The 27,512-nt window shown below is 39.6% G+C and overlaps 1 protein-coding gene across 1 annotated transcript in view; it reads right to left on the bottom strand.

Annotated features, from left to right (window-relative positions):
- Pdzd8 (PDZ domain containing 8) overlaps window positions 1-25,344 on the bottom strand; it is a 64,999-nt gene extending 39,655 nt beyond the window's left edge. Inside the window, exon 1 of the mRNA XM_020185947.2 lies at window positions 24,221-25,344. Within this exon, the coding sequence (XP_020041536.2) occupies window positions 24,221-25,107 (887 nt within the window). The 5' untranslated portion in view covers window positions 25,108-25,344. The remainder of the gene's footprint in view (window positions 1-24,220) is intronic.
- Between the last annotated feature and the right edge of the window lie 2,168 nt (window positions 25,345-27,512).

The following is a 27,512-nucleotide window of genomic DNA, read 5'->3' as shown; positions in this document are numbered from 1 at the left end:
ATAACAATATATACTGGCTTAAAAACCAACACAAAACAATACTGCATGTGCTCTACAAGACCAGAGCTTGCCACACTTCCTCACAACTGGCAGCAAATGGTGCCTCCCGACAGCACCCTGGAAGCCTGGCTTTGTGGTATGCCCTCACTGTCAGGCCAGGACACTGAGCACAAGGAACAGGATAATCTAGAGGCAGCCAGTAGGTCTTGAAGTCTTTGGACCAGACTGGAAGTATGTTCCTATAGTAGAAGATCAAAATTCAGAACACACAGTTCTATGCCAGCAATTAGTAAATACTAGTAATAGTAACAGTGCCAACAGCTGACAGCAGCAAGGTGTTCCTTGGATCTTTGTGACTTGCCACGTGATGGATAACTGTGTCACGTGCGCTGTCTTGTTAGTGCTCACCCCACAGACCGCTGTGATCTCCCTCTGCAGATGGATTGAGGCTTAGGAAGGTTAAGATTTTGCTCAACCTTACATAACGAGGGGCCAAGCCAGAACTCAAGCAAGTTTGACTTCATAGAAGCCCAAATATGTAACACCTCAGTTACCTAGTAATTATTTGGGCACTTTTATGTTCATTGTTAATACTCTTGTTTTAATGGAGGCACTGGTGCTGAGTTATAATTGTAGGCTTTAAAAAACTTTAATTTGAAACAGAACTCATACTCCTTCATAAAATAGTAAAGGACAAGTAAAATGAGGGAAAAGTGGGACAAGTAAAATGAGGGAAAAGTGGACATGAGACCCTGTAGTTTTCAATTCATCCTACACATGGTCACTAGCCACGGCATGTGCCTGTTCAAAAGTTGTTTTGTTTTTTTTTTGGTGGCACTTGGGTTTGAACTCTGGGTGTCAGGCTTGCTAGGCAGGTGCTCTTACCCCTTGAGCCACCCTGCCAGCCTGCTCAAAAAGTTTTAATGGCTTTCCAATGATGATACACACACACACACACACACACACACAAAGATAATCAGGTAGGTATAGTGGCACATGTCTATATTCCCAACTACTCCTGAGGCTGTGGCAGGAGGATTGCCTGAACCCAGGATCTTGAAACCAGCCTAGACAACATAAGAAGACCCCCAATCAGCAACCCCCACCCTGCAATGACAGAAAATCTTAGTTTCACATTCAAAGTACACCACAATTAATCTTTCCAATCATATATCTATCCCTTTCAGCCAGGCATGGTGAATGCCTGTAATCCCAGCTACTTGGGAAGTACAAATAGGAGGATCATGGTTCAAGACCAGTTTAGGCAAAAAGTTAACGAGACCTCCATCTCAACAAACATGCTTGACATGGTGGTCACACCTGTAATCCCAGCTACAAAGGTGGCATAGCTTAGGAGGATCACAGTTTGAGGCTAGTTCAGGCAAAAGTTAGTGAGACTGTGTATCAAAAAGAAGTTAGGCATGGTGGAGTATAATTGGGAAGCACAGGTAGGTAGGAGGATGGCAGTCTGAGATTGATCAAGGCAAAAGAAGGAGACCTTTTCTGAAAAATGAATTAAAGGCAAAAGGGGCTGGGGTATGGCCAAGTGTTAGAGCACTCAAGCTGTAGGCCGAGTTAAATCCTTAACACCTCAAAAACAAACGAACCCCTTAACCTAGGAAGTCAGCTCGTGTACCCAGAAGACACCATACCAAGCACAGTCTGGCCTTCAGGCCTCTGGTACTGCCCGACTCATGCTTCTTTCCATTCTGGTCCTCAGATCCTAGAGAATGGCACACTCACGCTAATTTTCTCCTCTTTATCTCAGGTGTTTAAACTGCTGTGCACTTATGCCCAGTCTCGTGATTCTCTGTGCTTCTCAAGCAGCTGACAAGGTGCCTTGCACCCCAAGACCCGAGGATATGATGAGCTGATTTATAAAAGCCCGATACTAACAATGAACTAAACACTTGGGGTATATGAGTAGCCTCCTACCATCTAGTCTCGAAGGTTCTGATGGGGTGGGGAAATTCTGTTTTATGGTTTTCCAGTAAAGCAGATTAAAGGAAAACCTTTTTAAGAAAGCACCAGTATGTACACAGACAGTATCCATGCTTTCTCCTGTTTCTGAACTAGTACAGAAAGCAGAAGCCCCTTCAGTTCTTCCTGACTGCTACACTAATTTGTATTTAAAGTCATTTGATTCAGGCAGACAGATACAAAATTATTGGAGGAAAACTAGGAACTGTATTTGTCATATTAATACAATGCTATAGTTGAGTGCTTTTCACACAGAAGTCTTATGGCTCTTGATGAACACACAAAAATCTGTTACTCTAAGCTGGATGTGGGGTGCTTGGCTGTAATCCCAGCTACTTGGAAAGTGGACATTAGGAGGATTGCAATTGGAGGCCAATCTGGGCATCTCAACAAACAAGTGGGTATGGTGGTCCACATCTATAATCCCAGCTACTTGAGAGGAAAGGGTAGGCAGATCATGGTCTAAGATTGGCCCCAGCAAAAATAAGTAAAGCAAAAAAAGGCTAGACTGTGACTCAAGTGGTACAACACTTGTCTAACAAATTCAAACCTCAGTACCACCAAAATTTCTTTTTAAATAAAATGGTATTCTAAAAAAATTATAAGTAGCACTACATATACTAGTAATTTTGAATTTAATAATCCAAGTTATTTGGCTGCTGTAAGGATCACACTTCCTTGTCCAGGACAAAATTAAGTCAACAGAATATTTCTCACAGGCATGAGAATTGAAAATGATATGGGATAAAGTCTAATTTGGGCTTATTAATGCCTAAAGGGATCTGTTGAGAGTGTCTTTGCACAAGAATATACTAAAATCAGAAAAATGTGTTACATGTAAAATGAGAATACTAAACAATAGGATAAAGTAGTTTGTTCAGCAGGCCAGTGAACACATTCACATTCCTAAGAATACTTATGTAAATGTTTAACTTGAATTATTTGATTAAATAATAAACAAAATCACAAATGACACAGCTCTGTTAAAAAACAAATTATGGTCACCTTTTAAGCTTTTAAAAGACATCATTTTTATTAATTTAGTTAATTCCGATAATTCCATGGGACAGGTACTATAATTAGCCCTCATTTTGCAGATGAGGGAACCAAAGCAGAGAAGCTAAGTAATGTGCTCAAGGACACACAGCTAGTAAGTAGAAGAGCCAAGATTCTAGAGCTTAAGCATCTGTGTTCTTAATAATGCTTCTTAACAGCTGCTAAAAAGAGAAATAGTTACAGATAGGTGCTTCCTGCTTAGGTCAGGAAGCTGGTAATTCTTATTACAAATCTTTCTGTTCTATTTGATTTTTAAATTATGTGCATTAGTTAAAATGAAAAGAGAAATACTAAGTGTTGGAGAGGGTGTGAAAATGCTGGACTAGACTATTACAACTACTTTGAGAATGTGTGCAGTCACTACTAAACCTGAAGGGATGCATATCCAACAGAAATGGGCACAAATGTTCATCAAAGACATGTGTAAGAGTGTCCTATGCTATCCACTGCCATCAGCAGTGAAACTGGGAAGTGTGAGGCACATTCTCACAGTGGAATACTCCACGGCAAATACAATGTACAAACTATCTTACACAACATGGACTAATCTCACAAACTGTTGAGTAAAAGAAGCTGGACAAAAAATGAGTGTACACAGTATGACTGGATTTATATAAAGTTCAAAATGGGCAAAAAAATCCCTCAAAATGTTCAAGGCCAGGAGAGTGGTTACTTTTAGGCAGAGCAGGGAAGGGCAGTGACTGGGTGGCACATGAGGTGTGTCTTGGGTGAGTAAACCCTGTTGCTTGTTCTGAATGCTCATCTCATGGGCCCGCTCACTCTATCAACATTCATTGGATTGGACTTTTACAATTAAACACTTTTCAGGTAGTGAGTTATATTTCCATTAAAGTTTAAAAGAAAACAAACATGCTTGATTTCAAAATGTGCACTACATTAGTAAATATTTTAAATATGTATTTAAATTTTACATCTATAGGAGAAGCCAAACCTTCTTTTCATATATGGATTTGAGAGAATATTTTGCAACATCTAAAATATTTTTCACTCAGATGTCTTTTCAAGATTGTTCTATAAAGCACCCTGAATGCCAGCTGGTGACATCTCCATCACATGGCAGCAGTACAACTGTTTGTAAACACTGTGATCTTTACAGAAAAGGGGTTTGCTGCAAACTCAATATAAAAATATGCTGAGCTCTAAATCTACTCGACTCCAGTCAGGCTCATCTGTCTTTGTCCAAGTGATAAATCTGCTAGGGCTTCCTGTTCACTGAAAGGAAAACTTTAACAATTAGAGCTAGTAAAAAAAAAAAAAAAAACCCACAAAGGACATAGCCCATTCAATGCAGAGCAAGGGGAAGACCAGATAAGGATCTGTCAAGGAAGCAAGGCATTAGGAAATAGAACACAAAAGCAGACTGTGGTCTCAACTTCATTTTCAAAGCATGTGATTTCAGCAAGGATTTTCATCTCCCTCTACTTCAATTTCTAGTTCAAAAGGTAGAGTATTCTTCCTGTTATCTATAAGAGGATGAGGTGAGATTAATTCATATATCAGCGCCTTTTAAACTGCAAGGTATCACATAAATGTTATCTGCCAAACAGAAAGAATTCTTAAAATTTCTATATCACCTTTGAGGGACCCATCACACTCAAAAGTCTGCCCCATATTTATAAAGGACCACATGTTCTTGTTTCCACACCCATATGCTGAGACTTCACTTCATGGCACATGTAAACTATTTGATGGCTTTATTTAAGAAAAAAATTTTTTTCTTTAAAAGCAGCATTTTTACATGAGGCTCAGTAATAATATGAATTTTACCAATTAATCAATGAATAGCAGAGATGAAGGGTATCTCCTAAATCTTAGACATTACTAGTTCAACTTCCTCATTTTGTACAGGGAAACAAAGGTCCTAAGAAATGAAGTGACTTGTCCACACAACTAGTTATCAGCAGTTATTATTACCACTGCAACTAAGCCTGGCCCCTACTTCATTGTATACCTGCAGTAATGCCTGGCATTGGTGTAAGAGCTTTACCTGTATTGTTCCCGCATTCAACTCTATCAGCATGCAGGTGAAAGTATTTGTTTTGTTTTAATTTTTTAATTGACCAAAAACATTGTATATATTTATCATGTGCAACATGTTATGAAATAAGTGTATGCTGCAGAATGGCTAAGTTAAGCTAACACATGTACTATTTCATATACTTCTTAAAACTATGGTGAGAACATTTAAAATAAATCTACGTTCTTAGCAACTTCCAAGAACACAGTACAGTGTCATTAACTACAGTAACTAAGCTTTGAACCCAGGACCTGGCACTAGCTAGGTAAGCGCTAAACCACTTGAGCTGGGCCCCAAGTCCTAACTGAAATTTTGTACCCTTTGACAGACATCTCCCACCTACCACAAACTCTGGTAACCACTATTCTAACTCCCTACTTCTGAGTTCAACCTCTTTAGATTCCACATATGATAAATGATATAATGTATTTGACTTTTTATGCCTAGCTTATTTCATTTAACATAATATCATGCAGGTTAATCCATACTGTCACAAATGACAGGAGTTTCCTTTTTTAAGGCCTACCAGTAGTATTCACCATGTATATACACCACCATTTTCTTCCTCCATTCACTAGCTGAGGCCTTGTCTACTGTGAGCAATGCTGCAATGTGCATGGGAGTGCAGGGACTTCTTCTGCATACTGACTTCATTATACATTTTACATTCATACTGCCATCGTTCAGGTTTTATCGATTACTTAGAAGGTTGTGACTCTTAAATTATGTTTCCTTTTCTTACAAAGTGAAATTAAACCAAAGCCGCTATCTATTTTTTTAAATAAAAAGTTGCATCAAAAAACTATTAGGAAAGAATTGAGAACTTATGAGTGTAAAAGCATTGAGAAGAGTTCCTGGCATATAGAAGGGGCACAGTCCTCTTTTTTCCTTTCCTATGCTGAGTCTTATCAACTGGCTTTCTTATTTAGTCCTATAGATACCTTACAAGGTCCTGATTCTTTTCCTTTGTGATTTATTCCACTTAAGAATATATTTTCATCCCATCTCCCCACCTCTAAAACTAACCTTTTCTTTAACAGTTAGTTCAAGTGTCATCTCATCCTGTCAACAAGGAGGCTTACTTGGAAATGGAGAGGTCTGCAGAGACCAGTCTTCTTTCAGGCTGGGTCAGGGATGCACAACACTACATTTTGCCTAAGGAACACAGGAGACCAAGCAGCCACACGCATGCAGTGTAGTTCTTGCCTTTCAATCTTACACATTTGGTTCTCTCACATTTGGAACTAAATTCTCCTAAACCAAATTAAGCTACATAAGTCAGGGAGTGAATGTTTTCAAAAATGTTTCTTCATTTAATATGCTTCAGAGGCAGTATAAATAATGAGTTTCCTCTCCTGCATTTAAAATATGATTTATAAAACCTCAGTTATAACTTTCATTATGCACATTATTATGCAAACTATTGCACATTAATATAAAACTAAGCATAAGCCAAAAAAGAAACCAAAGGACAAGTGATTACAAATGCTTAACTTTCTGCACTGGTAAGTTACAAACCTAAATTTCGGAAGTTTAATATAGCCAAACAAAAAAAAGAAGTTTAATATCACTTAAAGCACTTCAATTGATATTACATTAAAAGCTCCTATACAGTTACCAAAGTTAGTACTATGTACTATTTCTTCTGATAAACTGCACCTGCCAACCACTCTAATCCCATTCGTAGCTCCATGTCTAAGCTCCCTGTCAGCATCAAGTCACTTCCTCTCTGTAACCTGTCCCCTTCCTCTCCATCTGGTCATTGCTTCCTCACCTATATTCTAAAAGCACTTCATATATCCTTTCATGCTGCTACTAGTCATCCTGTTTAAATGTCTGCCTCTTTCTAGCTCTTCCCTTATTTCTCTCATCTCACAACTAAACTGAGTTGGCATGAGAAAAAGAAACATACAATTAGGAGTATAGAACTGTGGTTAAGAGCAGTTTGTGGAGCCAGACAACTTGGTTTTAGAATCCTGCTGTGCAACTTCCTAGCAATATGACTGAGCAAACTGTCTTTATTATTATTGTCATTGTTGTGCTTGGTCGGGGTATACTGTGGCATTTACAAAAGTTCTTACAACATATCAAATATATCATACTTGAATTCATCCCCTCCACAAACTGTCTTTAAGCTTCCATTTTCTCAAATGCAAAAGGAGGATAATAATTACACCTCATAGTGCTATTATAAGGACTTCATGAGACAATGAAAACCACTTAGTACCATGCCAGCAAATACTCAACTAATTATTATTGTTTAGCTTAAATTCCTGGTATTAAGCAAAATGTCTGGCACATAAATTGACATTAATATATATCTGTTGAAATAAAGAAGCTATTTAATGATAAAATGATGTAACTTTGAATAATACTACAATACTTGAATTTTCTGAAACTATTCAGAAGTTTCTAGAAGAAATTCCATGAAGGTTTTATTGGTCTGCTCTATTAAAACAACTATGGTCTATTTTTTAATTTTAAATGATCATAGATGCATTTCTCTCTTTTTTTTGTTTATTATAAATGTAATAAGGAACTCAATCAACTGGTCATTGACCATAGAACTCTATCCATGGTAATTCATTTTTTTTCCCTTTCTATCAAATGAATTTCCTATAGATTCTATTTTTAGAGAATTGTTGAATCTGGCATTTCTAATATTTAATATACTTTTCCATCTTAACACCATTTGGTAAGTTATATAATTTGTCACCTTATTAAAAAAATTTTTAAAGGACAAATTCAATTTGAAGATTATTATGGACATTTGAAAAAAAAACACTTCAAAATTATTTACTCCATAGAACGTTAAAGCTTAAAAAACACTGACTTCTTGCTATTCCACAGATAGCCAATAATTTAAATACCTTCATTTTACTGAGCAGAAAAATCAGAAATTAGAAACATGCCCAAGTCTAAAAACACAGGTGTCCTGACATCTGACCCAGTGTTTCTTTAGGAATAAAGTTAGATTTGAACATACCAGACTAACAATTTTCCACACACTTTTGGTAGAAGCTATGTTAGTCGTATTCCTAATAGCATTTACAAAACATAAATTAGGCTGCTGTTCAAAATAATACGTACTCTACCATTAATCTACTCTTAAGGTACAGGTATCTGACTCTGGGATAAGGAAAGAAGAAAGGGGGGGGGCATAAATCAAGAAGGAAAAAAGGAGAAAATTAGAACTAACCCAAATAGCTCTTACAGGGGTTGAAATCACTATAGCAAGTATATACATACAAAAAATATTTTCATATCAGGCTCACTTGGGGCTGATATTCTCTGCCCCCTCTTCTCCGTGATACAAAAATCTTTAAACTTTTTTTTTTTTTTTTTTTTTTTCCATTTTTCTTTTATTATTCATATGTGCATACAAGGCTTGGTTCATTTCTCCCCCCTGCCCCCACCCCCTCCCTTACCACCCACTCCACCCCCTCCCGCTCCCCCCCTCAATACCCAGCAGAAACTATTTTGCCCTTATCTCTAATTTTGTTGTAGAGAGAGTATAAGCAATAATAGGAAGGAACAAGGGGTTTTGCTGGTTGAGATAAGGATAGCTATACAGGGCATTGACTCACATTGATTTCCTGTGTGTGGGTGTTACCTTCTAGGTTAATTCTTTTTGATCTAACCTTTTCTCTAGTTCCTGGTCCCCTTTTCCTATTGGCCTCAGTTGCTTTAAGGTATCTGCTTTAGTTTCTCTGCGTTAAGGGCAACAAATGCTAGCTAGTTTTTTAGGTGTCTTACCTATCCTCACCCCTCCCTTGTGTGCTCTCGCTTTTATCATGTGCTCATAGTCCAATCCCCTTGTTGTGTTTGCCCTTGATCTAATGTCCACATATGAGGGAGAACATACGATTTTTGGTCTTTTGAGCCAGGCTAACCTCACTCAGAATGATGTTCTCCAATTCCATCCATTTTTAAAAAAATTAAAGTATTTGAAAATGTAGCATGCTATTAGTTTAGCTTACAATTTTCATAAAGACAAACTTTTTTTCTAATATAAACAAGACAGTAAAATGTTTAAGGAACAAAAGAATGCATTCAAGTCTTTAAAATAACTTACAAAGTTAAATAAAACATAGGAAAATGTTTCAGTTAAAATGGTATATGGAAAATCAGGATATGTTGTTTATGTGAATATGATCACTGTTATATAAAACAAACCAAAAGTCTATGTTTAGAAAAGCCTACAGGATCAAGAAAATTTGAACACTAACAGGATATTTAATGAATTTAGCACTGTCATTAAAATTTATTTTGGCTCTAATAAAAATAAAAATCCTTATTTTCTAAATATACATTCTTAGTATTTATGGATAAAATATGTAAGATTTGCCAGTCTATGGGATTGGCAGAGGGAGGTATGAGTTAAAACAAGACTGGTTAGGAGTTGATGACTATTAAAGTGAGGTAAACATGTACATGAGAGTTCATCTTACTATTCTTTTTACATTTGAACAATGTTTGAAATGGCTTTTTTTATTGGTGATACTGGGGTTTAAATTCAGGGCCTCATGCCTGCTAGGCAGGCATTCTACCACTTGAGCTACTTCACCAGTCCTGAAATTTTTCATTATAAAATTGAAATAAAAAAAGTTCCGTTTCTTAAACTGTATACTAGATAAAATATAAAAGCATGAGCTCTGCAATTTTACAGACCAAGGTTTCAAATTGTTTGACTCACTTAACCTTTTTGAACCCGTGTTTACTCACTTTTAACCAAAAGTCACTCCAAGGGTATTACTGTGGGAATTCAAGAGGTAGTTCACATAATAACATAGTACTTTCCTGGCCCAAAGCAGAAGCTCAAAACATTGACCTTTCTTTCTCTTTTGTTTCCCCTCTTCTTTCATGGACTACAGTACAGTTCTTTACTGATTGGTGCTCTTAAGCTACACACTTGTGTGTGTGCGTGTGAGTGTGTGTGAGTGTGAGTGTGTGTGTGAGATTCAAACTCAGGGCCTCTGGGCATGAGGCCTACTGCTTGAGCCATGTCACTAGTCCCCAACATACTTTTAATACCCATTACCCCTGATTTTTGTCTTCCCTCTGGTATTTTTCCCTTGAATTTTCTATTATTTCATCCTCCCCTCTCTTTTTGATAAGGCAGTTTGAAGTAGTGTTTACCTGATCTTGAGTTTTGGCTCTAACACCTACTAGGCTTGAATACTTAGGCAAGTTTCTTCAGCTGAGAAATCTAGTTTCTTCATCTGCAAAGGTCAGATAGTGGTAGCCTCTATCTTCTACTGGTAGATGAGAAATTTCTCAAAGCATTTGGTACAGTGAGGTGCTCTAAAATATTTCCTATCAAACTTTCTATGTATCATCTATGTTAAGGTTGGTCTCCTATAGACGTGTCAGACAGCAAAATGTTCAACTTGAAACACAGTAAGTTAAGTCATATATATTTAAGAGTCCCAATATTTCCCTATTTTCTAGCCTGCCTCATTATGAGTCTTAAGAATAAAGGATATGTGAAAGTATTGTGTGCATAATTTACAGAAGTGCTGGAAATGTAACAAGTGGTAGTTTTTATATTCTCTTATTCAAAGATTGAGGTTGAGGGGAAGCTGGTAGAAGAACAGGAGTTTGGAGATGCCCATTTTTTAGTTTTGTGAAAAGTGAGAATTCTGGTTTAATTGATCATAGGCTATGGTAAGGAAGCCTCACATTTTGGGTTGCCATGAACATAAAAAGATATGAGATTTGTTAGACATGGTCAAGAAAATTACTTTGGTTCCCTGGGCAATACATCTGATCATCTCATTTGATACCTTATCTCTGGTGCACAGGGTATCAGTTAACATTGATTCACCCTTGAGTCACCAGCTGCTGGAGTCCTTTTATGAGGGACCTGCAGCCTCTATTACCATTCTTTTGCTCAGCTTATATATAAAACCACTTAAGAAAATTGTGAGGCATTTTAGATATTGGTGGCTTTGTCACTGTTGTTCATTTTACAGGGCTGGGGGATGGAACCCATAACCTTTGTAGAATGCTAGGCATGCATTCTACTACTGAGCTACACTCCAGAACCAGCTATGATCTTGATTATTCTTATTCAAAATTAGAAATTTGAAAAAAAGTGTGCACTACTAGATAGAGGTTATATGAGTGAGCAGGAGGGGAGGGATCTGTAACAGTATTTGTTATTCTTGTTCTTCCATGACTATTGAGGAGTACCTTTTTTCTCCATAAAGTACAGAAATCAAAATCATTTCTCCAAGTGTAGCCTTTTTCACTAATAATACACACCAAACAATTCCATAAATAGAACAATTCTCCATGGGCTTCCCTAAGTCAGTTTTTTAATATGTTCATTTTAATATCAGCTTAGTTACAAAATTTAATGACACAGAAGTAGAAAGATTAATACCTAAAACAGGGAGGCATACTGTCTATTATTAATTTGTTCTCTTGCATTTGCAAGTTTATACTATCAACAAAGGATACAGGTTTTTTGTTGTTTGGGGGTTTTATTGTTGTTTTTGTTAAATAAACTAGTATGGGGACTGGACTGAAATCATGGCTAAGCGGAATCTGAAGTCATCCATTGTTTGACTTCTGGAAAACGCCACCATACACTTTTAAGAGAATGAAAGTGAGAAAGGCAGGTAACACTTTGCATTATTATGAGAACAGTTCTGATTTGGTAGACCCATGGTAAAGGTCTAGGAGATCCAAAGGTGTGCCCCAATCACACTTTGAAAGCCACTGAGTTACACTGTAACAATTCTTAATCATGACAATTCTTTACAAATTATAAGATGCAACCTATTATCTTATTTTAAGTACACTGTTTCTCACTACTAGATTTAAAAAACAAAGTTATCTTGAAGGACTGGTTGGATTTATTCCCTTTATACAGTACTAATTCTTTCTGCAGTGTACTACACCCTGAGCAAAGCCAAACATTTATTGAATCTCCTCTGAATTCTTATGGATTGGGTGAGAGAAAATACCCAAAGGCAAAATTATCATCTCCTAAATATCATAAAGACATGAAGTATATAATAAAAAAGTCTGGTTTTCTTAACCCACTTGGGTGTATCAAACAGACAAAAGGGCCAGGCATGTTGGTGTCCACCTGTAATTCCAGCACTTGGGAGACAAAGGCAAGAAGATGGAGAGTTCCAGGCCAGCCTGAGTTACATAGCAAGTTCTGGGGAGGTAGTTTAATGGTAAAGTGTTTGTTTGCTTAGCATATGCAAGGTCCTGGGTTTGATGCCCTGCACCACAAAAATAAATAATTGTGGAAAACCATTCCAGACATGAAGTCAGATACAGAATGATCTGAACAAGAGAAAGGAGAAAGTAAATACTTTAAGGTTATAACAATCCAGTTTTTTTCCTAACTTTTCTCTGTCCAAGTAAAAGCAAAACATCTTATGAATTACAGATGATCCTGATGTTATCTATACCTCTATATCTTAGTTTTTTAAATTCTCACTAAAGTTGAAACTTATTAAATGAAAATCCTTTTAAGATAAACAATTTCTATCTGCATACTTGAGAGTAATCAATACATCAGACCTATGCAAGAATAAGATTTAGCTTGTAGAAATAACAGAGAAGCAAGTAATAAATTGCCACATCACGTTTGCATAATTCTTTTCTCTAAGAACATTAAAAACTAGATTTTTATGTCATTCTATCTCAAAAATTTTAAGTTTCATGACTTGTTCAAGGTATACTAAACCAACAAATCAATAGTAATCTCAGAAACAGAACAGAAATTCCTAACCCTACTATTTCAGGGCAAGAGGTTGAGTTACTTTCAAGAAAACCTTAAGAGCACAGAAATTTCCTAAGCTCCATCAATTACCACCACAGAATCTAGTGCAATAAATTCTCATTGACTGCCATGATTCTTAGCATTATTGATTTCAAACCCTGACTCTGTAGTACTAAAAATTTCCAGAATTCTGAGTAATTTACTCAGATATTTTAAGTAGGTAATTTGCTCAAGTTATTTTATGTAAATAATTTGCCAAAAATAGGCTAGTTTAGGTATATTGTATTACAGGTTCTATTACAAATTAAGATTGTCAAGAACTTTCTCTTAATATTTTACAGATCTCAAAATAACTGAACTAGATTCAACTTGTATTACCTATCACACCAGCACTAGTAAATAAAAGGATGCCTATTTTACCATAACCAGTTAGCTAATTTCTTCCTGTGTCCAGAGTTTGCCATTCAGGTCCTAATTACAATGCAAAGAGTTGAACATTGAGAACTAATAACCTTTCCAAATACTGAAATAAGTAAGATTTTAAACTGTATGGAAAATAATATTACATTCAATGATGGTTTAAAAAAAAGGTTTTCAGTGTCATAGAAACAATCAGCATACAAATGAAATTAGCTGTATTAGAATGGTTTACTTCAGCCACAGCAAGTTGCAGAGAACTAAATGCTTTGAATTATTTACTTTCATGACCAAATGACTAAAGTAGCAAGACTGTGCAGTCAGCAACCACAATTATCCTTAGTAATGAGTACCAATATAATCTAGTAGGTATGAAGACTGCTGTGTGAAAAGGACAAAACATTAGCATGTAACAAAAACACCAGAAACACTATTTAGTAGATACTCAGGTCTGCATGAAATCATTCTAAGAACAGAATACAAGTCATTTTCCAAAGTGTAGTTTCTTGATCTCCTGTACTACTAAATATAGTGTACTCTAGTACTATTTTATATATATAGCTACATAAGATTTAACAGTAAAAAATAGTAGTCACATAATTGTAGATTGTACAAGAAGGATACAGAGCTGATCCTAAGAGAAACACCATTTCTAAACATACTTAGGTCACCTATTTAACTAACTAGCATGTATCTTACCACTGGCCCAAGTAAATATAATAGTTATAATAAAAAATAAACTTCATTAGTTTATTTTACTATACTAATCACAGCATTTTTAAGTACACAGTAACAGAACTAATTACAGTGGGGAATGGGAAGTTTTCTAGCTCATTTATAAAAGTTAGGCAAATAAGAGTCCAGATATTCAGTATTCCACCCACTGTATCATCAGCTCCATTCTTCCTACAATACATGAAGAATTTATGGGCATAAAATACCCAGTGTGCTGACAACAGAATAAAGAGAAATGTGTTCTAAAGCATTCTGCTGATTTCACAAAAATTGGAAATTATGTATCAGACTAATGAAAACAAATTTTATTGCTATTCTATATTAGTCCAGGCAAAATATAATCTACAGCTTATCAATATTGACCTTTCTAAGAACGTGAAATTAAAAACTAAGGCTTCTGGAGTATAAGAGCTATTTTCTTGTTTGTGTGTGGAAATGAGGGAGCAGTACCCTTATGGAGCCAGGACAGACCTTAAAATTGGCATGGTGAACTTCTAGAGTTCTCAATCAACAGAAATGTGTGTGTGCGCGCACACGCTCGCGTGAATGTATGTAGGGGTAGGGGTGTCTGATTGACACCCAGTTATGTAACAGGGAGGAAGCACTCCTCTCCAATACAACACACTGCTGATTTTACAACAGCACTGGGTTATATAACATCAGCTTGTGTTATAATGACAAAAAAAAAAGAAACAAGTTAAGGCCAAGGGGTGGTAGTACATGGCTATAATCCCAGCTACTCAGGAGGTGGAAGCCAAGGATCAGAGTTTGAGGCCAGCCCAAACAAAGTTGGTAAGACCCTATCTCAGAAACAAAATTGCAAACAAAAAGGCTGGGGCATGGCTCAAGAGGGAAATAAGGTACTGAGTTTGATCCCTAGTATTGAAAAAAGAAAAAAATAAGAAGGAAGGGAGGGAGGGAGCAAGCGAAATAAATGTTTTAGACATTCTGTTTAAGAAATCCATTTATGATGGGGACAGTGTAAATAATGTACAAAATAAGTCTAATCAAATTGTCACTACAAATCCCCCCTTGTATAATGAATATAGCCTAATAAAAAATTTTTAAAAAGAAATCCAAAATTACTGGTGTTAGAGTTCAGAACTTACATTTCATTTACATGTCTGAGTTCACTTTGTTACAATTCACTACTTAAGATTTGGCCAATTTCTGAACAAAAGACACACATACCCATATTTCAACTATTAGTTTGTGCAGAAAAAAAAATTCCAGCATCCAAAGGGCTAGCCCACTTTTATAATACAGGCTGTTGCAAAGTGTATTTTAAAAGGGACCTGAAATCTGATAGGAAGTGATCTTTGGCTTTCTGTGGAAAAAGCTTCTGGAAAAGCAAATAGGAAAGGCAGACCCTGGGGTGGAAGCTTGAAGTGTAGGAAAAGCCAGACGGCATGAATAGGACTGAGAAGAAAAGAGATGTAAGGTAGTTCAAAGCTGGAGGAGATGACCCAGAGTGAAGAGTACCAGTAGCTCACAGCTGTAATCCTACCTCCTTGGGAGGCTGTGATGGGAAGGATCTCGGTTTGAGTCCAGCCAGGTAAAGAGTTCTCAAGAACTCTCATCCCCCAAATAACCAGAACAAAATGGTCTGGAGGCATGGCTCAAGCCATAGATTGCCTGCTTTGCAAGTGGAAAGCCCCAAGTTCAAACCCCAGTGCAACCAGAAAAAAAAAAAAAGTGAATAGGATCCATGTGTACTGTCTGGAAGTTTATCAAGTTACACTTATAAACTGATTTTTGGGGTTACACTTACAATCTATTCCCATTTTATTATTAAGAAGAAAGGAATAGAGGAAGAGGGAGGAAAAGGAAGACAGGCAGAAGCACCTCCTTAGCTTATAAGAGGCTTGTGTACATGTGTTTGCTCAGTGAAGTGTACTCCTCAAACTTAACACTGGGTATAGCAGGGAGATGAAATTAAAATGGAGAGAAGTAGATTTTTAATTACAAGTATTTTAGCTACTCAATACTATTTAAACACCTGCAAAGAACTGGCAAAAAGATTTTTTTAAAAACCAGCATCTATCCAAAGAGATTAACAGAAGGATGTTTATAGTATCATTGTCTATATTAAAGAGGACCTAAGGAGGAAAAAAATAAAACGAGTTTAGTTTGTGGTACTACTGATCAATGTAATTCCATGCTCCTACTAAAACAAATGAAGTAGGTAGATTTAGAAAACCCAAGACATCCTAAGAGGCTGGTATGGGCATTGAGCCATACCTCCAGTGCTAACACTGGAGTACTGAGTATGAGCCTGTTTTTATAAATTAATGACAAATTATGATACCTCTTTTTAAATGGAAGAGTAGTCCCAAAATTTAACAGCAGTTTCCTTTAAGGAAATATATTACAGGAGTTTTTCATATTTTCTAGCAGCTTGAATTTTTTAAATGAGTTTATCACTCACTTGAAAGGGAGAAAAATTAATGTTTTGCCTACAAAATACCTGTTATATCGCTAGCAAAATGTCTGGTAGATATAGGATAGTCAACAAATATGTATTTGATTAGTTATGAAAGACAGATTTATTCAATTGTTATCACATGTGATGTTTATTGTCTCCAATTGTCTACATTATCTACAAAATGGAGAAAGCCTCAATTCCATTTTAGTAAGGAAACTTAGACTAAAGAAGGTCTTTTGTCCAAGGTCTCTTGCTGGAGACAGTGCTGATAGCTTAAGTCAGGTCCACATTCCTCCCAAGCCCTCTACTGAAACAAACAACCTAAGTGTTTCTCTACATCCTCCATCCAAAAAAAAGTGAACAATTCCATAGTGCTGGCACTATTATTTGCAGTTTACTCATCTAGTCAAATACAGTAAGTTTATGTCAGCATTCGCAATTTGGCAAAACAGATTTTGGACCTACTCTGTAAAATGTCTGCTAATGACCAGGTAGTTGATGAAGTGTGATGTGTGATGAAGCGTGATGTGTTCTGATGCCATGCCAAAAAAGTGTCAGGCTGGTCTATGACTCTAAAGTAGGAACAGAGTGATTTAATAGCACTTGTTTCCTAGTGACATTATTTTCAGAAAATGGAGAATAATGGGAAGAAATGTTGGGTCAGTATCTAACTTTTAAATAAGGTAGATTTTTTTTGTTTGCTTGCTTTATTTTTGCAGTACTGGGGATTGAATCCAGGGCCTCAGCTTGCTAGACAAGCATTCTACCGCTTAAGCTACACCAGCCCTTTGTTTTTATTTTGTATTTAAGATAGGGTATCACTAACTTTGCACAGACTGGCCTTGATCTCGAGATCTTCCTGTCTCTGCCTCAGAAGTAGTTGGGAATCACAGGCATGTGCCCCCCAGCCCCGTACCTGGATGAAATGTCAGATATTCTTATTGAAGAGGTAATATAGGTATAGGTAATCTTGAGGCAGTGTCTGTGGCGGGGGTGGGGGGGGGGGTTGGCAGGCAATCCCTGCTCTAGCTTATTTAGAAATGGCTGAGCAATACCAATCCTGTATACTTTCTAAGAAGGTAAGCAAGATTATGAAGTCCTTAATATTTAACACACTAGCTTTAGCTTTAATTGTAATTTAATTTATAGCAACAAATTTGTATCCTGTCTGTTTACTTTGCAACCTGAAGTCTAACCCTACGTAGGCTTCAAGGGGATTATGAATTTCATGAAGTTAAATAAAAATCTGCTTATGCATTTTACTGCAGAAATTATCTGCAGTTTTCATTAGCTTTCAAAAAATCAGGAGCCTCAAAAATGGCTGAAGACTACTTTCAATGTACATGCACAGATGTTCTTTTTTGGTAAGCATTTTAGTTTTTGGTTTTGGTTTTTAAGAGTTAAGAACAGAGATCAACAAATCTTTTCTGTAAAAGGCCAGGCAGTAAATATTTCAGAATTTCCAGGTACATATAGTTTGTCACATCTGTTGTTTAATCAACTATAAAATTAAAAAAAAATGAACACCAATTTGAACTTGTGGACACTAAAAGCTTCTAGTTTGCAATTAGCTCCACAGAAATAATGCAACACAGGGTTTTGAGAGTCCAGGGTTTTTTGGTTTTTGTTTTTAGTGATGGCTTTGTTTTTCTTAAAGAACTCTGAGAAAATCACAAATACCCTATAAGTCTCAAGTTTCTACATCTGTAAAAATGAGATGCCCATCTCTCCTACACAAGAGTGAGATAGTAAATGTGTGAACAGCCTGGCATACATAGACTTAGCAAACTTGATTTCATTAGCCCTGACCCTGCTCATGTTAGCTTTTTAGTAACATCTGTAAGTCAATATTGTTTGCTCAGACATGCTCGTTCAATGCAGACATACTCCTTCAATGCAATCTACTTTATAATGACCTGCTTTGGCTACCTGCAGTAACAAACTGTAGCTTTCTGGGACAGTCAACACACCTAACATCTGTATATTACTGGTTAGAACCTAACATCCTCCTCTTAATTACTCTTTTCTCAGTGTAAATCAAATTTCTACAGATGATTTATTGATGCATTATTTTCCATGTAAAGTTTTTAAAGCCTACGGTCACAATAATTCACAGCAGCTTCAGGAAATCCAACATGCAAGAAGTAAAACTAGCACCAAACTAGTGTACACTCTAAGGAGCCTAAGGTCACTATACAGCAGTCTTCCCTTATTGAGGATATACTCTAAGACCTCAGTGGATGCCTGAAACCCCAGACAGTACTGAACCCTGTATGAGTACATACTACATACTAACAACAAAGTAATCAGTTGATACTGATCTTTCCTCTTCCTGGTTCTCAAACACTAAAAGGCTTAGATATCCGAATACCATTATAATGAGCTTTACTATTAGTTTCCCCTAGAAAAACTAACCAGCGTGAAAGCATGAGCTACCTTGTAATCAATTTTAACACCCATACAATACCTATCACAACACTAGCTATGGTAATCTACAGAAAACATTTATTGAAAATAAATGATTTTTTAAATGACTTCATGATTCATCTCTAAGCAAATTATTTTCCAATTCTATCTATAAAGAGATATAAAAACAGATTTCCTCTGAGTAACACTATAAGAAAAATCACAATAGTTCACTGCTACCTTAGATCATTACTCCAGGAGCAGAGTAACACACTAATACCACTGTCTCAATTTCTCAAAGTATCAAAGACTAGTTATGTTTCTTGCTACCATTAGGAAGTAAAACTATGAGTACTATAATCACAAAGGAATTTTATTAGCTATTTTTAAGTATTTTCCAACACCTTTTAAAAATTATCTACATACTTTGAAATGTACAAGAAAGTAAGTGAATAAGTGAAATACATTACACTTACCTTCACAAATGGTTTTGTCAGCTTCTAGAGAATTGACTTTGAAAGTTTGCAAGAGGACATGCATTATCAAAAACCATTTTGGGCTGGGGATGTAGCTCAGTGGTAATGTGTTTGCTTACAGTTACAGAGGGGGTTAATTTGATCAATGTATATTATATGCGTGTATAGAAGTATCACAATGAAACCCCTTTTTAGAATTAGTTACATGCTAATAATAAGACAAACAAAAAAGTGCTTGCTCAGCATAAGTAAGGCCCTGGGTTCAAACCCTAGCACTGAAAAAAAGAAAACCATCCTTACCCCTGATAATCAGTAAAACAATAAAGCTATAATTAACATTAGAGTGTTTTCTTCATCTCACAAGACCAAGAAATAAATCAGATATAAACCACATTATAGAGATTATAAAGTATGTGATGCTTTCCAGAGCAGGTCTAATTTAGTTCTCTGAAAATAGTAGCCTATATATTAATAAAGATGCTGTAAGTCTTTCCCTCCTCTTCAGTGGAGATAGTGGTCCAGTCACTAAGGATATTTGAAATTTCTCCACAAATACATTTCAGAATGTTTTTCATGGGTAAAGAGCAGAACAAAACAGTTAGGATGCGAACAGTCATGCTCAGAAAACATTCCATGAATTTATAAAGTGAAGTTTTCCTCAAATGTCTGCCATGTTTATCAAATTCAAATATGGTGTCAGTAAGTAGATGCCCCTCCTTTGCAGATCAGAGAAGTAAATGCTTAATTAATTATTAAAGGACCAACCCCACTACAGCAAAATCCCTACCAAACTCAAGAGAAAAGCTGTCACTATTTACTATAACTACATGACAGAAGTGGAAATATTTCAAGGGATTTTTTAAAAAACTGTAGTAGAATGACTTTCTAAATTTCAACATTATATAGACAGTTTATTTTTAAAGAGTAAAATCACTTTTAAAGAAAGTCTCTTCACAGATATAATCTTAAAGAGGGGTAAAAAACAATCACACCCTGTTAAGTCTCCCCATTTTCTCCTCACATGAGGGTCTCAAAGTCATATGACTCCAAGACATGCAGGTACAAGCAAATGGGACAAGTAAGCAGGGACTGCAAAATGCAGAAGGAGCTTACACACCAAGTTTTATCCCCAATGCTGCTACTATAGTTCCTCTCCCCACCTACGCTGCTAGGAGAAATGCAGACCTGGTGCAACAAGATATTCTAATTTTGCCTAACAGAAGCCAGAAATCTAAACCATGCAAAATATTCCATTTTTAAATGCTGGCAATTAAAAAACAAAAAGAATGCAAGCCAAATAGAAAGTACCTACAAACTGAGTTTGCCCTTTCAATACACAACCTGTGCTAGCTACAGGGCAAGAATACTCTAGGAACAGAAGCATCAGTAAGAATACCAGGGCAGGGGACTTGGCTCAAGTGGTAGAGCTCCTGCCTTGCAAGCAAGACCCTGCGTTCAAGCCCCCCCCCCTCCAAAAAAGAATCTCAATATGTGACTCCTAAACCCTAAAAACCCCCACCCCTGTCACCCCAGGACTTTTGTTTAAACTTCACATTGGAGATAGACTCACCATATACTCAAGAACAAAAAGTGGTAATCTTTCTCCCCAAAGATGAATTTGGGTGTTAATGTTTTAAAATATTACTATTAATACACTATTTAAAGTTACATTTAAAGCAAAAAATTTTCAACAATTGAGAATCTAACTTCGATAAATTAGTAAACACATTTTCTGCATACTACAATTCACTTTTTAAAAATCTAATGTTTTACAAACTAAATGCCTAAGTTGGGTAAAATGAAGTACCAATCAGCTGGATCCTTAGGAAGCTACTACTTGAGCATTTCTAGGTGAAAAACTGGGACCTGGCAGTCCTGACAGGTCACTTCCTTTTATAAAATGAAAAAGGGGAAATTAATAAAGGGGGAAGAACTGACAACAATAATAACTGGCAAGATATTCTTATTATGTAATGATTAAACGTGCTAAAGAACCCTAAGACTCGACACAATTTTCTACTACTTTAGCTCTACTAAGAAGACTAGATGGCTAAAATGGATAATCTAGCAAGACCTTCTATTTAGAAACACAATCTGCTAGATTAAAAAAGAAATTCTGTGTGTCAGCACTCAGACTTAACCTTAGGATTTAAATTTTAAAAAGACCTTCCCAAAACTTCCAATTTAAGAAACAAACTAAGCTTCATAGTCACACTCTACACTCTATAGGCTATATATACTTAACATATATTTTGTTGATGGCATACTCAAAAACAAAAACAAAAAAACTTGTAAGAACAGTGGAGTGGGTTTTCTCGTTTATGTTTTTGGTGGTACTGGGGTTTAAACTCAGGGCTTCATCCTTGCAAGGCAGGTGCTCTACCATTGGGACCACACCCTTAGCCTAACACAATTTAAAAAAAAAAAGATTGCCTGACTTATCAGAGCTAGGTTTCACCACCTGACAGCTGCATGACTTTAAGCATGTTATTTAACTAGTCTGACTCCATTCTTTCATCTATACAGCACAATGAACACTAGCTACTTTAATTCTCATTGTGAGAATGATACATCTTAGATGTACTGCAATTCATCCTCTTACCTGAAACCTGAGTCGGCCCCAGGACATCACCAGTTTAGAACACTTCTGGCAGAGCAGCTACAAAGAGAATGCTTCCTGAAGTGGCTTTTTCATCCTCACACTTCAATTTTTCTTTTACTAAGCTAAAATCAGTTTCCTAGTAACTCAATCCCATCATTCCCACTCTAGTTTAAGCCATAGGGATAGGTAATGCAGTTCTCACTAGACTAACTCCAGGAGGGTGGAGCTGTCTATTCCTAGTCAGTATTGAAATAAGCCCCAGCACCTAGAAGGTATCCAATAAAAATGTGCACAGTGAATGATGCACTCAGTGCAGTATTTACGAATTGGCCAATGAAATGTCCTCTAACAAATAGCACACGTGTACATTTTTTGGAAGTGGTCACTTAATGCTTCAGGTTTAGAATTGAAATATAGTTAAATTCATGTTGTGATTTTTAAAAAGTTTCTTTGGGTATAGTAAAATTTTGAAAAGCAAATTTACTATATTTTAAATAAATGGTGATGCTGTTCAATGATATAGACGATAGCATCTGCAAAGCAACAAACTTCTCAATGACTCCATTACCCTTACTCATACTTTCTTTCAACTTTCAACTAAATTTCAAGTTTATGTTTTTAAAAAAACCCCTCAAAATTATATGTAACCTTACTGCCATTGGCTATTCGGTAAATAACCCCCAAATGATAATAGCCTAGGCAGGTATGGTGGCACATGCCTGTGATCACAGGTACTCAGAAGGATCCAAACTCCAGACAAACCTGGGCAAAAAATTAGCAACACCACCATCTCAACAAGCAAGCCCACACTGGTATGGTGGTGTGCTTTATAAACCCAGCTACCCTGGAGGAATAGATAGGAAGATGGACATCTGAGGTCCGCCCTGAAGCAAAAACATGAGACCTACCCAAAAAAATAACTAAAGCAAAAAAAGCAAAAAGGATTGGGGACATGGATCAGGTGGTAGGGCACAAGCACAAAGCTGAATTCAAATGCAAGAAGTACCAAACAAACAAACCCTAGTCAGTTTATTACCTGAAAGCCACCCAGAAAACATCAGAATTGAAGTTATGATATACTAAAATGTGTGACAACTTTTTCTCATGACTTTTTAGCAACACACTGCTATATATAAAGATCTCATTGTGTAAATACTGGAACTCATAATTTAGTGACTTTATAATCTAGTCACTTATATTCCAGGGCTTAAAAGAAGGTTTCATAAAGTATGTTCTACTTCACAGAACCAGAAATTAAACAGAGTGAACAACCAGCTCAGCCCCCCACCACCACTCCCTGCAAATCTATGGGGATGATTCCAGCAGAAAATAAAACTTTACTGCCACCCAACAGTTTTAAACTGTCACTCTACTAGCCTAAACACGACATCCATACGTCAAAACTCCATTCCAGATTCACAAGATTTCTGAGTGATGTGGCTTGACACCGTGGTAGGAAACGAGTGGTAACAGGGATATTCAACTTCTACTAACTGAAAGGCATTAGGTAAGGCTGATACAAGACTGACAAAATTTTTGATAAAGGACGAACTCCAAAAGGCTCAAACATTTTCACAAACATAAAATTATTGGAGGACCGAGAGGAAAATGAACAATTTTGATGTTTTGAACAGAAGAGCCAGGTATGCCGCTCTGCGCCCCCCGCCCCCCTACCAACGAGCCTTCCTGGACCAACGTGGATGAGGCCTGCAGACCTGTCGCGCGTCCTTCCACCCTTCCATCCACCCAGCCTGTGACAACAAGCAAGCCGCGGGCGCAATAGGGTTCTGCAGAAATGAGCATCGCCGAGTGTGGGGCGAGGAACACGGCCATCGAGTGGTCACCGAGGGGCAGAGCACGGGCCTGGGCTGCACACCCTCCCCGCAGAAGGGGGAGGCAACACTGGAGTGCTGAGTGCTTGAGGACCCCGCCTCTGCACAGCGACCCCGTCTGTCCTGAAAGCCGCGGGTGCCTCGAGGCAAAGCGACCAAGCGGACAGTGGGAGGTCGGGCGCATCTCTCCACGCCGCGCTGGGTCCGGGGACAACTGCGCCGCTGCTGCATGGCCCCCGACGGCTGCCACGCACAGGAAGTTTCTCCACAGTCCCAACAGCGACGACCTGGGCTGGGGGCTCCCTGTGGCCCCCCAGATGGCTTCCGAGGCGCCCGTGCTGCCCAGCACCAGGCGCGGAGTGCCCCGATCCCTCCAGAGGCGTCCTGCTCCCCGCAGCGCCGTCCCCTTGCCTTACCTGCGGCTGGAGCAGGCGGGAGGCACGGCTCCCCGCACGCGGCACGCCCGGGCCCTCCCATCTCCGATCTCCCATCTCCCGCAGGCTCACCTGATCTTGTAGCTCGGCAGGGTGTGCTTGCGTTTGATGATCTTCTTGAGCTGGTTGACGATGATGGACGTGAGCTGGGGCATCGGGCGTCCTTCGAACTGGGAGCGCACCTCGAAGTCGATCAGCGGGTCCTCCACGAAGGAAAAGAACCAGTGGGTGAAGGGCACGCGGGTGAAGACGAAGCGCAGCCTGCCCACCACGCGGGACAGCTTGACGAACAGGTAGGCGGACTTGCCGAAGACCAGGTCCACGTCGATGGCCAGGTGGAAGCCCCCATTGTATTCCACCTCCGCCTCGAAGGCCAGCTCCTCGGGGCAGGTGGCGGGCAGCGCCTCCCCCTCGGGGCCATCGGGCTCTCCGGTGGCCGAGGCCACCACGGGCCGCACGAGCCGGATGGTCTTGATGAAGGGCACCGTCTCGCCCAGAAACACGTCCCGCAGGCTCAGCCCCTCCAGAAGGCGCCCGGCCGTCTTGGTCTGCAGCAGCTCCTCGAACTCCACCTTGATCTTCTTGGTGACCCAACGGCGGGTCAGCGCGGTGTCCCTCAGCTCCCGGAACAGGAACAGGATGGTGGCGTTGAGGAAGTAGCAGGTCTCCCGCGTTGGCGGGGCGGGGGTCTCGGGAGCCGGGGTCGGGGTCGGGGTCGCACCGCCCTCGGGGAGCCCTCCCGAGGGCTCCTCAGCCCCGCCGCCACCGCCGCCGCCATAGAGGTACTCCCTCAGGGGCAGGCCCGGCACCGGCTTGATGTAGCGGAAGCCGTCGCCCGCGCGGGCCGCCTCGTCCGCCGGCGGCTCGGGCTGTCTGCGGTACAGCAGCAGGAACTGGGTGAGCAGCGTGAGGAAGGAGCCCAGCACGGCCGACGCCAGGATCATGAGCAGCAGCCCCATCCCGCCGCCGCCGCCGCCGCCGCCGCCCGGGTCCCTGCTCCCGCGCCCACAGCGCCGCTTGTTTCACGCCGCTGCCCCCGCTGCCTCCATCTTGAGGACATCGGGCGGTGGGGTCGGAACAAGCAGCTCCTTGGGCCTGTCCGGCGGCTCCAGCAGGTACGGCGCCTGAGCCTGCAAAGGCCCGCGCCTCCTCAGACGCTCCCCGGGGCGGCTGGAGTGGCGGCGGCGGCGGCGGCAGCGGGGGTGGGAGGAGGCGGGAACAGCGCTGGCCCCACGCCTCCGCTCATTGGTCGAGCGGAGCGTGACGTCCGGGGCGTGCTCGCTCCCGGCAGCGTCGCCTGGCAGCCGGCAGCCGGGCGCGCGGACGCGGGTCCTTCCTGCGCTCTCCAGCGTCCTTCCAGCCCCGCCCCCCCATACTCCAGCATTTCTTTCCCGGCCGCGCACGCCGTGGTCCACGTGGCTGTCACTTCGGGAACCGCGGTCGGGATAACTGAGGGCACAGGTTGGAGGCTAGGAGGTCCGGCAAGATGGCTTGCCGCAGTCATCCGTTATCTTCTCAAGTGCCCATCCTCCTGCGCTGGCAGTGGTCCCTGCCTGTTACTTCTGCAGCAGTGTCCTTCTTCCCGCAGCGTGGTGCTTCCAAGTTGTCCACCCTCCCCTCCAAAAAAAAATTTTTTTTTTTTTGCTTGGTTGGCGGCAGCGGCTTTCCCTGCATGGCAGTGCCGCAGAGGACCTGAGCAGGCTGGTAGGACCCTGCCCAAGACGACCAGAGAGGACTGACTACCTCAGAGACCGCCATCGCTAGCTCTCAATCTGACCAGCAGACGCTCTGCGTCCACAAAGGGTGGGCCTGAGAAGGAGGGGCAGAGGGGAAAGGCCGTAAAATGGGGACTAACTTTCCCACCTAAGTAGACATTCAAATTTTAAATGAAAAGGAAGTTCTAATGAGAGCCGGGAGGAAGGAGTGTGATGGGAGAAGGATTTGCCAGATTAGAAGATGAATTAGAGACACCAAGCTCTTGTAAACCCCATGTGTACATAGTGAAGCCTGGTTTAGCTAACATGAAACCCGAAGCTCTGTCACTACTCTACCGCTAGTGTTGTAAGGGGATGGGGGTGGAGGGGCTGATCGGTTGGTTCCCTGGTGCTTCAGAAGGGAGAGTTGGGGGAAGGGTAAAGGAAAAATTTAAGGAGATTTCGCACAAGGTAGCACCTTGACCACAAAGCCATAGAGTTAATGAAAGCAAGTTGCCTAGCAACAATGTTCCTCCGTATGCCCTCTGACTACTTAGTTGTTGCATCATAAATGCTTATGTCCCTTCAATCACACCGACACCACAAAACTTCTAGTTCTACAGAGGTCATTCCTTTCTGTAAAAGTCAGGCAGATTCTGGCCAGTCTTAAGGTACCAGGGCAGAGCTCCTCTTTAGTCCTTAAAAATCTTCAAGCCAGGAATTTTCGTGACTCTGGTTGATTCTAGAACAAAATCAGAGTTCTGACCCGGCTGGGGCAGGACAGAACTTTGAAAACATTCTTATCTCACCTTATCTATTCACGCCCAGGTCTGAGACCAGAACGGCTCTAATACTAAGAAGATGTAAGATGGGTTTCTGCTGAATGACCATGCTCAAATCCTGGCTGCGAATTCTGGAAGCTTTGGGCAACTTCTGTTCTCATGGTCACCTTCTACTTTGTGTTCTACACTGTTTCAATCCAAATGGAAAATCTATATACCCTTTCTCAATTTCCACCAGAAATTGGTAGGGGAGCTCTTCACATTCGTGAGATATGAAAACCTGAAATTGTGTGTTGACCCATCCTGGATCTTAAAATATCCTACACCTCCCTCCCCCAGGAGGAAAGTTGGTGGTTTCCATGGGAATGAGTCTCACACTCCATCTCACAACTTTTCCTTACTCCTCAGAATACTTCCAACCCCAAATCTCAATCCATTATTCAGCCATTCAGCAAAACTTGTCCCTGAGGGTCACACTTTAAATCCATGAAGGAGCTCAGCAAACCTTTTGGGAAGATAAAAGAAAATCCTTTCCCCTGCGTTAAAAATGGTTAACATTCATTAAACACTAATAACAATACAGAGCATATGTTCTAGGCTTGGTGTTAAATACTTTACTATTTTAAAATATTTAAATATTTTAAAATCAAAATGTCACGAGATTTTATAAAGTCAAATGTATTTGATATTGCAATTAGGTGGTAATGCTCACAATAATTTTGGTTTGTGCTGAAGATCCATTAATGTGCTTTAGATGACATCATTGAAATGAAACTGCTCCACCAGCCTTCCTGGGAAGCATCTGTTTCAAAGGTAAAGGAGTGTTGAATACTGGATGATGGGTGAGAGTCAGGGGCCTGTAATGTTGGTGACCACCAAATAAGAGAA

The sequence above is a fragment of the Castor canadensis genome, chromosome 7 (assembly GCF_047511655.1).
Source record: "Castor canadensis chromosome 7, mCasCan1.hap1v2, whole genome shotgun sequence".
In the NCBI taxonomy this organism is placed as follows: Eukaryota; Metazoa; Chordata; class Mammalia; order Rodentia; family Castoridae; genus Castor; species Castor canadensis.
The sequence above is the reverse complement of the archived record's forward strand: the minus strand, read 5'-3'. Positions and strand labels throughout refer to the sequence as shown.